Source organism: Fusarium tjaetaba, assembly GCF_013396195.1.
Source record: "Fusarium tjaetaba strain NRRL 66243 chromosome Unknown NRRL66243_c0000536, whole genome shotgun sequence".
NCBI lineage: Eukaryota > Fungi > Ascomycota > Sordariomycetes > Hypocreales > Nectriaceae > Fusarium > Fusarium tjaetaba.
In genome coordinates this window covers 7,411-20,942 of record NW_023501732.1, presented here as the reverse complement: position 1 = coordinate 20,942, position 13,532 = coordinate 7,411, and the positions used below count along the sequence as shown (strand labels likewise).

The following is a 13,532-nucleotide window of genomic DNA, read 5'->3' as shown; positions in this document are numbered from 1 at the left end:
GGGATCTAGGGAGGCTTTGAGAGGGTTTCTTGGGATGGGGTGACATAAATGAGAACGCTATTCACTGGTAATAGCACATAGATAACTTTTGTAGATAATACCTCGTTGTGTTGCAGTGCTCGGCTTAAAGCATTTATGTCTCTGGAGGCACTGCAGTTGAGCAACAGTCTTGAGCAGAGCTCCACTGATTACTATAGCTTTGGAAGCTCTCCATAGGTACCTGTGTTACGGATGAAAGGACAATTGCACAAAACAAGAGAAGTGGTCAATTACCTCCACTGTTATATGCTGTTTAGTCTACAGACGTTTGTTTCACAGTACCACGATACATGGTACCTTTTGCAGTCAGTGAATGCTGATCATCATCGAGACGGGCCCTGCCTAGGATCTGTTCTCTGCCGCTCGCTCGCTCGGCCCGTAATCAACACCCTCTATTGAAGCTCAGGCACCCTCCAACTCCACTGTATGGATCCGATCACTGGCTCTCCATAGCTTCCAGCCTCTACCTAGTAGCCGGGCTGGTTCCAGCTGTCTACATGCAGATATTGACTCCGCTTCTGCTGATAATGATCGAACTCTCGGCTGCTTCAATTTCCCTTATTGAGCCACAAATTAGCTCCCTCCCACTAGCGAGAGTAACTTCGAAATGACACTGCCGTATGTCGAGCCATGGGCTTGTTGCCAGGTACTTAGTTGGTACCCTTTATCAGTTCACTCTCCAGTACCTTCACCTCGACGACCACCAACGAGCTTGGAACGAAGCCACTCAACTGGGCTGCAATTGCGTCTGCGGGTTGCAGGTTGCAGGTTGCAGGTTGCACCACTGGAACAGCCCAGGCCCAAATCTTGGTCTTCCGTGTCTTGTCTTGTCTTGTCTCGTCTTGACTTGTCTCTTCTTGTCATCTTCTGCCAGGATTTCTTCCACCTTTCAATCCCTTGGCTTGGTTTATTACCACCTCCGATCCTTCCTTTCCAGGTTTCTCTCTCTTATTTCAACTGTTCCCTCTCTTCTTTTCGACTGCCCTTCTGGATTCCCTTTCGTTTTCCATACCAACCCCCCTCCCTCTCTCTGTCTGTCTGAAACTGGTGTCTCCAGCTCCAGCTAGGCACGTAATCCACCTTGAGGCAACCCAAGGTAGCTCAGCTCAGCACAGCAGCTCAGCTCCGAGGTACCTAAACCAGTGTCCCGAGCTACCAGCTACCAGGCTTTCAGCTGGCAACGCGGGCATTTGCAACCTCACTACGAAGTAAATCGGCCAACGCCATTACGACGGTCGTTCGGGATCGACCTGCTAGTTTGAATGCTTCGCGACGGTGCTTAGAGCTTGAAAAACGCCAATTGACGACTTCGAACCGCCCAAAATATACCCCTCGAACCAGCACGTTCCAGCAGCAACCGCAGCAACGCTGCACCACATAACGTCATGTCTACCGCAAAGGAAGCTGATGAGCTGAAGCAGCAGGGTCTCGTAGAGGCTGCTGCAGACCCTCAAACCAATGTCACCGCAGACGATGCCCAAAAAAAGATTGTAGAGGCCTCGAGGAATGCTGGTGTCGCTGCTTTCACATTCGATCCTGATGCAAGCCCGGAGCAGAAGAAAGCTCAAGCCAATGCCGTATGCCCCTCTACTCTTGGAATCGCGACCTACAACTAACGTGAGCCATGCGCAGGCCATCCCGCCCGAACTTCAGCAAAGTAGAAGACCCAAGGGTGCCGCAATTATCACCGACGTCGATGACGGCACCGGCCCTATCGAAGATCTGCCAGAACCAAGCAAAGAAGGGGTCTTGGATGTTGCCCGCGACGAGCAGGGCAAGCCGCTCGCGGATGGCACTGACCCCAAAGCCGAAGAAGCCCCCTTCTCGCGGACAGGATGGGCTCCTCGACTAGGATGGCCAATTGACGATGCTACCGAACAGGAGAGTCTCCTCGATCACGCGACATGGGTCGAGGGACAGCTTCCAGATACCCTCTATGGTGGTATGTCTCAATTCAACCACATGCATGCGCATACAGACCACTAACAAGGGCAGATTGGTACCACAACACGGGCGTTATCATTTTTGCTTGCATCTCCTCCTGGCTCGTTGCTGTCTTTGGCGGGGGCCTCGGCTGGATCATCATCGTTATGGCCTTTTGCTCGACCTACTACCGAACGTCCCTGCGACGAGTGCGACGTAATTTCCGAGACGACATAACCCGCGAGATGGCTCTTAAAAAGCTCGAGAACGACAACGAGTCCCTCGAATGGATCAATTCATTCATGGTCAAATTCTGGCCCATTTATCAGCCCGTTCTTGCTCAGACCATCATCAATTCAGTCGATCAAGTTTTGAGCTCTGCTACCCCCTCATTCTTGGACAGTCTCAAGCTCAAGACCTTTACTCTGGGCAGCAAGCCTCCTCGTATGGAACACGTCAAAACCTACCCCAAGACTGAGGATGACATTGTTATGATGGACTGGAAGTTCAGTTTCACGCCCAACGACACCGCCGATATGACTTCGCGCCAGCTTTCAAGCAAGATCAATCCCAAGGTTGTCCTCGAGATCCGCATTGGCAAGGCCATGATCAGCAAGGGTCTCGACGTCATCGTCGAGGATATGGCTTTCTCCGGTATCATGCGCCTCAAGATCAAGCTGCAAATTCCCTTCCCTCACATTGACCGTGTTGAAATGTGCTTCCTGGAGCGACCAACAATCGACTACGTCTGCAAGCCCCTCGGCGGTGATAACTTCGGTTTCGATATCAACTTCATTCCTGGTCTCGAGAAGTTCATCCTGGAACAGATTCATGGCAACTTGGCCCCGATGATGTACGCACCCAAGGTCTTCCCCATTGAGGTCGCGAAGATGCTGGCTGGCTCTCCCGTTGACCAGGCTATCGGTGTCGTGGCAGTGACTCTCCATGGTGCTCAGGGTCTAAAGAACACCGACAACTTTGGTGGAACCGTTGATCCTTACGCCTGCTTGAGCCTGAACCGACGCCAGGAGCTTGCCCGAACTAAAGTTGTTCATGACAATTCCAACCCCAGGTGGAACGAAACCCACTACATCATTGTTACCTCATTCAACGACTCGCTGGACATGCAAATATTCGACCACAATGATTTCCGCAAGTCAAAAGAACTGGGCGTTGCTTCTTTTCCTCTGGAAAGCGTCGAGGAGCTCAATGTACATGAAAATCAGCGGTTGGAGGTCATCTCTGATGGCAAGGCTCGTGGTGTTGTTTCGTGTGACGTTCGCTTCTTTCCTGTCCTTGAAACCATCAAGAACGCTGAGGGACAAGATGAACCTCCACCTCCATCCAACCAAGGTATCCTTCGATTTACTGTGGAACAGGCCAAGGATCTGGATGGTACCAAGAGCCTTGTAGGATCGCTCAACCCTTACGCGGTTATGTTCTTAAATGGTAAAGAAGTCCACCAAACCAAGAAGTTGAAGCGTACCAACAACCCTATCTGGGACAATGGGTCTAAGGAGATTCTAATCACGGACCGGAAAAAGGCTAAGCTTGGTCTTACAATCAAGGATGACCGTGATCTCGCTGGAGACCAAGTCCTCGGAAAGTACCAGATCAAGCTTGATGAGATGCTTGAATGTATGGAACAAGGTAAAGAATGGTATAACCTGCATGGGGCTCAGACTGGTCGTGTCAAGATGATGGCACAGTGGAGACCCGTCGCTATCTCTGGCGTGGCCAGCACTGGTGGCTATGTCACGCCCATCGGTGTGATGCGTCTCCATTTCAAGAAGGCTACTGATCTACGAAACTTTGAGGCATTCGGCAAATCGGATCCCTACACCCGAATTCTGCTCTCTGGTATTGAAAAAGCAAGGACTGTCACCTTCCGCAATGATCTCAATCCTGAATGGGACGAGGTACTTTACGTGCCCATCCATTCTGCTCGCGATAGACTTGCTTTGGAAGTAATGGATACAGAAAAGGTTGGCAAGGACCGTAGTCTGGGAATGGTCGAAGTCTTTGCCGCCGACTATGTCGCACAGGACGAGACTGGGGAGTACCTTGTCAACGACAAGAAACAGCTCCGCGAGGATGGTCTGCGTCTGCATGGCAAGGGTATCGCCAAAGGAGTTCTGCATTACACTGTTGCCTTTTACCCCTGTCTCAATGTCGCTGATCCTGAGGACGAAGATGAAGAGGAGAAAGAAAAGGAAAAGGAGAAGGAGAAGGATTCAGAGAAGGACAAGGATTCCTCCTCCGGTAAAGAACAATCACCCAACCCGCAGAGATCCAGCGAAGCTGGTAAATTCAACGCCAGCCTGGATAAGCCAAAGGAGAACCAATTGGAACCGCCCACGCCCACAACTGTTGGACGCCCCTCGATCGAGGCGCCCAAGGGTCCCCGTAAAATCCGATTGTCTCCTGAGGAGCTTCTCAGGTATGAGAGTGGCCTGCTCATCTTCAGACTCATGGAGGCAGAGATGCCAGAAAGCCATGGACTGCTGGAGGTTCTTGTAGACGATATGGCATACCCGTCCTACGTCTCGTCAACTGCTCGCAGCAAGCATCACAAGTTTGAGGAGATTGGAGATTGCTTCATTCGTGAGCTTGACTTCTCCCGACTGACACTTCGGGCTCGCAAGAAGGGTGATGACCAAGATGATCTCATGGCCTCGTTGGCTGGCAACACCCTGGAAACTCTCAAGCAGTGCCTGGTAAGACTGACGTTGGATCCCACTGTATAGGCATGAAAACTAACTAGCCTTTCTAGAATAACCCGACAACTCTGAAACTCAAGAGCGAAGATGGACGCCCCGCGAGTGTTAAGGTCAGCTTGAAGTACATCCCGGTTAAGATGCAGCTTGACCCGAGCGAGAGTATCAATAACATGGGTACACTACGCATTGATGTTCTCGATGCTACTGACCTTCCCTCAGCTGATCGCAATGGCAAGAGTGATCCTTACTGTAAATTCGAGCTCAATGGCCAGGAGATCCACAAGACCAAGGTTATAAAGAAGACTCTGAATCCCACATGGAATGAATACTTTGAGGTCAACGTGCCTTCGAGGACTGCAGCACAATTCAAACTCTCGGTGTGGGATTACGACTTTGCAGACAAACCCGACTTCTTGGGTGCTGCCGACATCAATCTCGAGTCTCTGGATCCTTTCAAGCCATCAGAGACCAAGTACATACTTGATGGCAAATCGGGAAGCGTACGCATCCGACTCCTGTTCCGACCCAGCTATGTCCAGCGATCACGACAGGGCACATCCACTTTTGGCAACACTTTCTCGTCTACTCCTGGTCGTATCGTCACTGGTGTTGCCGGAGCACCGCTCAAGGGTGGTGTTGCAGTCGCGGGAGTTGTTGGTCACGGCGTTGGTAGGGGAGCTTCGTTCCTCCGCCGTGGCATCTTTAACAAAAAGGACAATGGGGACATCATCGAAGAAGATGGTGAGGCGTTCGAACCTCAAGGCCTGAGCTCTAATGGTACCGCAAGCACCAATGGTGGGCTCCGCCGGTCACCTGCCATCAACGAAGAGGGCGCATCACCTGGTACTCGACCTTCTACAAGCAACGGCCATGTTCGGGCAAAGAGCATTGGACAGTCATCAGTCCACAGCGCTAATCCCGGAGCCGCACCAGCAGGCACTGCTTCCTTTACTGTGGTTGAAGCCACAGGATTCCCTCCTGCATCGGATCTGTATATCGTCATCACGCAGATCAACCCCAAGGAGAAGACAGTGGGCAAGACCAAGCACTTCAAGTCTACGAATGGTCAGTGGGCCTTTGGCGATACATTCAAATTTCCATGCTCGCCCGACGCACAGTTCAAGATCGAAGCGAAGGGACAGCACACTTTCAGCAGTGACGATGATCTGGGCGAGCATGTTTACTTTGTGGACGAGTCAGGCTCATCTGCCGCCAAGGAGCTCACAGTTGGCAGTGGAACAGTGACACTGAAGAGCAGTTTCCAACCAACAGAGTCTAACCTGGTTCCCGATAGTCCCAAAGCCCACCTTCGCCGAAGCTTCATGAGCAAGCGGGATGGGCGAACCAGTCGGGAAGTGACGCCAAACCCTTAAGCAGGAATGGTTCATTAGCTGGGTAATGACAGGTTATTTGATTTCACACGAGTCTTGATTAGCAATTGAGACCTTATACTTGATCTTTGCTTTCAAGTGCTTGTTTCTTTTTGTTTTTCATTTGTTTAATTCAGAAGCAAATCTTGGGAGGTAATATCTGGGCCGGCATTGAAGAAAGGAGACAATAGGTTCTTTGGCGAATCGAGGAGGAAGCTCGACCAAGAGGTGCAGGACGTAAATCTGTATGTTTTACGTCTGTGAAATGGTGGGAGTCAGTCAGTGAGAGCGATATCCCTTGATTACCTAGTAGGTAGTGGTTTTCTTTGGCGTATGGGGCAAGGAAGGGATTGAGGAACCTGGGAAACTTGGTCAGAGACTAAGAAGCGATCAATGAACGAATAAAGTACTTTTTTCTTTTCCTTTCTAAATATACATATGTATATGTGTATGTATATGTGAAATCTTGCCTTATCTTTTTCTTCAGATGTTGTACCTAAAGGCTAAAGGTATTGTCCAAGGTACCTTCATACGTGAGGTGAGCGAGCTGGGCTGTTGAGAGCCTTGATAATCAGGCATTCACTAGGTAGTAGTCCCCGCCCCGCCGCGGGCAGTCACAGGAATAGGTACGTACCGAAGTTGGAGGTGGCATTTCAGTTGACGCGCGCAACGGAAGCTGCCTGAGCCTCAGCTTCCTTGTTTGGAGCTTCAATTCCCACTTCTACTGTACTTCCGCTTCGGCTTCCGCCTTTATCATCAACATCATCCACGCACGTCGACGTCAACGTCAGCGTCAACAACACCAGTCTAGATCACGAACGAATTTAACAAAGACATCACGACTAGGGAAAACACTTCTCTCCGCCTTTTGCACGCCACCGAAGCTAGGATTCGAGGCACACAGCTCGACTCAACTCAGCTCAAGGACGAAGGATTACAAGACAATTCATTTGTTACTGCTGCTTCTCTTTCAATAAAGCCAAGATGGATTCTCTTGTTTCGAAATACAGCCGACCAGCATATGAGCAGAATGAGCCTTTTGAGGACCAGGATGAGCTGCTGAATTCCATGGGCGACCTCTCGCTCAAGTTTGCCATGCCCCCCGTTGCTCAGGTTAGTATCCTAGGCGGAACTTGGCTACTATGAAAATCATACTGATTGTATAATTTTAGCCCTCATCATGGCTTCGCGCTGCCACTGATGACCGATCAAACCCCAACTGCCCCATTAAGATCGCCCACGGAACCACCACGCTCGCTTTCCGTTTCCAGGGCGGCATCATCGTTGCGACCGATTCCCGAGCCACCGCTGGCAACTGGATCGCCTCACAAACCGTAAAGAAGGTCATTGAGATCAACAGCGTCCTGCTAGGAACCATGGCCGGTGGTGCTGCAGACTGTCAGTACTGGCTTGCCTGGCTCGGCATGCAGTGTCGCCTCCATGAGCTACGACACAAGCGTCGCATCAGCGTTGCCGCCGCCAGCAAGATCCTTGCCAACCTCGTCTACAGCTACAAGGGAATGGGCCTCAGCATGGGCACCATGTGCGCCGGTGTTACCAAGGAGGAAGGCCCTGCTCTCTACTATGTCGACAGCGATGGTACTCGCTTGGCGGGCAACCTCTTCTGCGTTGGCTCGGGTCAAACATTTGCCTATGGTGTTCTCGATGCCGAGTACAAGTACGATCTGTCGGATGAGGAGGCCCTGGAGCTTGGAAAGCGAAGTATTCTGGCCGCCACCCACCGAGATGCTTACTCTGGTGGTTACATCAACCTGTACCATGTTAAGGAAGAGGGCTGGGTGAAGCACGGCTTCAACGACACCAACCCCATTTTCTGGAAGACCAAGCTTGAGAAGGGCGAGTTTACCAACGTGACAAGCGCGCTTGATTAGAGGATTTTGGGTTTAGAAATAAAGATGCTCTCAACCAAGGGGTAGAGACGTGCAGACAGATGTAGCCTGGGTGATAGAGGTGGCCCTTGCGCGTCTACAGGACCTGAGATCCAGAACGACCGTGTAATATATCAATTGACGTCTTTGCCCTGCCAAAGAAGAGATATCCTAAACCCCGATACCTCGTATTGATGGCTACACAAAGTCAAATAAATTACAATGCAATACAATGAATGCTAAGTTATACAGCGTGTCAAGCCAACACCGCTCATGCTGGTGGTATACAGGGTGCAAATAGTCTCATCATTTTCTCATGGATTCTCAGGAGTTGAGCCCCTGATGTCTCTTGTCACCCACCCATCAACCCCCAATATCCCGTCCCCAACTTCAGGATCCATGAACCATTTTCCAATACCCGTCACTGTCAACTCAGACTCATAGCCTGCTTGATACATCTCCATACCCGTCCAAGCGATCATGGCTGCGTTGTCTGTACAGAGTTGTATAGGCGGTGCAACAATTTGTATGTCACCGAAGCCCCTTACAGCCAACATAGACCGCAGGACATGCATGAGGAATTTGTTGCTCGCAACTCCGCCCGCTACAACTAATGTTTTTGCAGCTCTGAGCTCTGGCTTGTCGTCAAGGGCGATACATAACCTGCCTGCGAGGTGTGTAAAAGCTGCCATCATAGTATGCTGTGCCAGCGCCCGGCGTTCAGGCAAGGACATGGATGGGCGGGAGGTTGCGAGATCGTGGACGTGTGTGTAGATGCTGCTGAATGAGAAGGCAAGTTTTCTAGTCTGTCGAAATGGCGTGGGGATGTTCCACTCATATCCTGTGGATGGAGGAGACATCTCTACGGAGCGAGAAGCTGGTGGTGTGAAAACAGCCTCATAGGCAGAAGTCGAGCTATTTTCTGGTGGGAAGGCAAAGGCTTCAAGGAGGCGACCGTACATGACATGCTCGCTTGCTTCGAAAACCTCGGGAGGTAGGATATCGCGAGCTGTTTGGTCGAGAAGATTACCAATAGCAATGTCGCCGCTTGTCGCAACGATAGAATGCTCTGTCAGGCCTCTTGAGTGAACAAGTTGAGTGTGGCCGCCTGAGACGAGTAGGGACAGAAATGGAAATTCTGGTCCCCCTTTGGAGATGTCCTCTTCGCCCATACTCATCCCCAGAGCCCGGGCCAGTCGCGGCGTCAACGCATGAGCCTGCATATGATGGACGCCTACTAAGGGGACACCCCAAGCAACAGCCAGTCCCTTTGCCATATCCAGGCCGATTCCTAGGTTCGAGCGCATCCCAGGCCCACGAGTCACCGACACAAAGTCCGGAACTTGCCTTCTCACGCCACCAGCATCACAGAATTTCTGGCTGTCATCTTCAGCAGGCGGTAGAGTGTCTATTGCTCGACGCACAAGAGGTGCTAAAGCTTCACTGTGGCCCTTGGCCGCTACGATTGGGTGTATACCCTTGAATGCGCGGTTATCAGAGGATATGCGCTCATTGAATAGGAGTTCGGTTGATTCTGGTGTATGCCGAAGAACGGCGACGCCCGTATCATCGCAGGACGTCTCTATGGCGAGGGTTGTGAGATACCGAAGCCTTTGAGGCCTAAAGCCAAGGAGCGTTCCCTTATGGCGACATTGAAGAAGAAGGGAGCGCATCTGCGTGAAGAATCTGGGGGTTTTAACAGAGGGTAGTGATAAGACAGATCTGAAGGCATGATCTTTGGGCCCCAACACGGAACAGCCCCACTCATCGGACAGAGTGGGGGGGACGTGGAACAACATCAAAGACGGATCTTGATTACGTCGAGCAGAGATGATAAGACGTAGTAATAGAAGCAGAGATGAGTTAATACATTTGACTAAACTCATTTATTAACTAGTTGCTAACATACCCTCCAGGGTTGATTTATTCCACGACGCCCTTTCCAATGCTTTCATGTTAGATGCATGAGTATCTATCTACTGATCCACATGCATCCCATCATTAGTCCATTAATAGGCTCAAGGTGATCGATCATCTTGAAACCCAATTCACCCATTGGCATTTACATCCTCCGGTCCCGCCGTCGAAGCCGCCAAATCTTTTGTCTCCTCGAGACCTTTTGTTGATCCACGTGCCACCAGCTCCTATGTCGTTGGCCAGTAGCTTAGGGTTCTCTTCATCGATCTTCTGTCTATCATCGATAGGCCAGGCCCAGACAAACTTTTTCCCTGGGTCTCCTCCATGTGTATCCATCGTTACCGTCACCGGGTACGGCATTGTTCCTGGCTGAATCAGCTCTGGTGATCCGTCGATGGCGCCTTGCCCAGTAGGATCGATCAGCTTCGATGTGTTGGCAGCCAGTGTGCGTGTCCAGATTTGAACCAGAAACCGTGTCTCGCTCCAAGTCGCGATGAAATCAGCCTCTGTCTCCCGACAGCCACCGTCCTCGTCTAGGGGAATGTCCCCATCCTTGGTATCATTGAGAACCGTTACCGACTTAAGGAAGATGGTTCGTCTGAAGTAGGTATAAAAGCCATAGTGCTCGGTCGGAAGCCCGCGGTCGTAGAGCCTCACTGGCTGCTGGACCGGCTGCGGGAGCAGGACTGCTGGTTTGGATGCGCCATTCTCGTTGAGATCAGGGGATGGGAGCACTTCAGCAAGGCTAACATTCATGTCCAATTCTTGCCTTTTGGTCAGCTCTTTTCGGCTACTCTCCTCGACAGAATCAACCAGACTGATGTAGAATGGAGTCGCCTCGCCGCCCTTTTTATCGGATTTGATATCGTCGGTTGTATTTCCCAGAAACCACATCTCTTGAAACTTGGGTGGGCTGGGACTGGGCTCAAAGCCGGACGTCTCTCGTGCTCGGATAGTGTCTCCTGCAAATGCGGCACCGCCCATACCTCGACGCTCCTTCAATGAAGGGGGATCCTCGTTGGGAGTTTTCCAATCGTTGCGGGTACTGTTGTCCCACTGGATTTGCAGGATAATGGTTGGCTGGTCAGGCTTGTAGGGTTTCACCGAGTCATGTTGTTCCTTTGGCAGAGAACAACTCCACAAGGTGGAGGGTTCAGTGCAGCCACTCTTTGCGGCGGTATTGTCCGGTCCAACGATTGTCAAGTCTCCGGTTGGCATGGGTGGGAAATCCGTCAAGTTGACCCAGATTGATGGCACCTTCTGTGAATGCTTGGGGCGTGTCAGGATAACGCCCAAAGTGATCGAAAGAATAATAACGGCAAGAAGAACTCCTAGAATAATCATCCAGACACGACGGCGCTGTCGACCCTCGCGCCCAGTCCGACCAAAGCAACCCCTCTCTGGAATACATCCTCGCCCTCTCCAGAAGCCACCAAGGCGCCGAGCAACAGCCTCTTCCTTCTCGTTTCGTCTTCTTTGACGCTCCTGTTTGGTGGCGTGTTCGGCTTCGCCATGCGCGTATTCGCGGGGTGCAGATGTTCCCAGCGGCCGTGTTGGGAGAGGCATTTGAGAGAGACGCAGGTTGTCTCGCGGGGCCGGAGTGAGTGGAATATCAGTTAGTTGCTCAGCTCGTTGGGATGACATGGTGGAGGAGAGACCAGGAGATACAGGACCGGGCGAGGGGGGGGATTGGCTTTGAAGTGGGTGTCCAGGCGGGAAGACAGCCCTATACCTTACTGGAACAGGCTGGCTCTTCTTTTCGGGAGGCGAGTATGCAGGCAGCTGTTCTCCGGCACTTTCTTCTTCCTCGGTCACAAGTATTTGTGGTTTTTCTGAAATGGATATGGTTTCAGGAACGGGGGATGCCCTTGCAGTCGAAGGTCCAGATTCGCTCTCTTGGGTGTGCTCAAAACGGGGGGATGGTGTCCTACGTGGCGTCGGTTCTTTGACAATTGGTGTTTGAAAAGAGCTAGGAGCCAAGCTCGGTGTAAGATATTCGCCTTGAGGAGGCTTGGTCTCCTGCTTGTTCCACCATTCATCCCCTCGGATAGTCTTTGGTGAGTCAGCATACACCTTTGGACTGGTGGTGAATGTCAGTCTGTTCTCCATAAAAGGTGTGACAACATGATGATCCCACCAGCCACGGGACTTGGATGCAGCACTATCGGGCGTCAGTGCTGATGTCTTTCCCCTTGCTTGTTTGTGTGGGCTTGAAGTGCCATCTTCTTCAAACAGTGTGCATGGCGTACCGCCGTCAGAGTCATCGGGGGTTCTGCCTCCGGGTTCCAGGCTGATGAGCCTCTGATGAGCTGACTTCTTGAAGTTTGCTGGAACCGCCGGCACGGGTGGGACATTGACGGCCGTTGTCGTGCCGGGAGACGGAAACTGCGAATAGATACTTGAGGCGTATCGAATGGTGCTGAATGAGGAAACGGTATCAGGAGTATCAGGTGACCACACTGACTTCTGCTGAACTGGAAATGGAGACAGGTTTGAAGAAGAAGGGTTTCGAGGCAAATAGGGTCGTGCTGGAGCTTCAATGGGTGTTGGAGCGGCGTCATACCGGGAAGAGTTGCCCGCTTCCTCAGATGAGAGAGCTAGGCCAATGACGATGGGTCTGTCATCCGGCGAGAGCTTATTGTCCGGTGTACATGCTGATTGAGCTGGCTGGGCTGATGACAGCGGCGAAGCAGTTGCTGGGCTTTGGTCATTGTTTTTCTTGAACCAATTCCAATTTCCTACTGAAGCCGATGTCGGCTCTCCCTCCAATGCCTTTAGAGCAGCAGCGTCTACAAATTTCCCAGCTCGTCCTACCGGCGTTGGCATATAGTTCTGGCGGCGGAACGATGACATGTCTGTGATAAGCTTGATGCCTGCCTTGGCATTCTGGACCTTCTGTCTCTGGCGTGATTTGACACGGACAATTCTTGCAGCAGAAGCTCTGGATGCACGTCGCGTTGAGGGTTTGGAGTTTCGAGTAGACACATGCGGCGGAGCTGGAGAAACTTGCTCCCCAGCGTCAATGGGTGTGATGGGCTCATCATCCTCCCAATCCTCCCATTCTTCTCGCCGCCGTGGTTGGGCTTCCGAGTATGGCGGTGGGTGTACCGAGACTTGATTATGAGCATCGTTGTTCATGGTGTAAAGACTAGTCTCTGAATAGAAAGAAGGGAAGCAAGACGAGAGGGAAATCTAACAGTATCTAGTGTTTAGACATGTATGGCTGGCGACCGTCCGTATGGAAATTGTATCGTTTGGTGTTTGTTTTTTCCACGGATGACTATATCGTCGTTGTTTGGATGAAGATTCAGAATGTCGAAATGTTGGCCGTTTCGGTGATAGTCTGTGGTGGGAAGCAAACGATACAGAACAAATGCCAGTTAGTATGAATGTAGTAGAACAAAGGAGAGAGTGTGAACAATGGGATGTGACAAGAATGGGCTGTTCACAATCAAAGACCGACAGCGACAATAAGAAGCCAAAAGAGAGAATGAAAAGAGCAAGTATCACTTGAGGGTGAGGAGAATGAATGAGACTATGAAGACTACGACAATAGGGAAGCGAATCATGGTGAGGATGTGGCCGATAATAGCACCTCGAGCAACTGCATTGCATGCTGCTGTGCTGTTGCTTGTGGATATGAAGATGGTCCCAGGAACAGCACCAGGATCGAG

At 51.3% G+C, this 13,532-nt stretch overlaps 3 protein-coding genes across 3 annotated transcripts; 2 read left to right on the top strand and 1 right to left on the bottom strand.

Annotated features, from left to right (window-relative positions):
- Positions 1-1,424: 1,424 nt before the first annotated feature.
- Positions 1,425-6,055, top strand: FTJAE_14078 (uncharacterized protein; the record flags this gene model as incomplete). The annotated part of the gene is made up of 4 exons (XM_037347280.1): positions 1,425-1,616; positions 1,672-1,981; positions 2,035-4,679; positions 4,736-6,055. 4 exons carry the CDS (start codon positions 1,425-1,427, stop codon positions 6,053-6,055), a joined length of 4,467 nt encoding a protein of 1,488 aa, XP_037198910.1.
- A 981-nt stretch (positions 6,056-7,036) lies between these two features.
- Positions 7,037-7,944, top strand: FTJAE_14077 (proteasome component PRE2; the record flags this gene model as incomplete). The annotated part of the gene is made up of 2 exons (XM_037347279.1): positions 7,037-7,165; positions 7,225-7,944. 2 exons carry the CDS (start codon positions 7,037-7,039, stop codon positions 7,942-7,944), a joined length of 849 nt encoding a protein of 282 aa, XP_037198909.1.
- A 311-nt stretch (positions 7,945-8,255) lies between these two features.
- Positions 8,256-12,996, bottom strand: FTJAE_14076 (tRNA N6-adenosine threonylcarbamoyltransferase mitochondrial; the record flags this gene model as incomplete). The annotated part of the gene is made up of 2 exons (XM_037347278.1): positions 8,256-9,751; positions 10,008-12,996. The coding sequence occupies 2 exons, from the start codon at positions 12,994-12,996 to the stop codon at positions 8,256-8,258; spliced, it is 4,485 nt and encodes a 1,494-aa protein (XP_037198908.1).
- Positions 12,997-13,532: the final 536 nt, after the last annotated feature.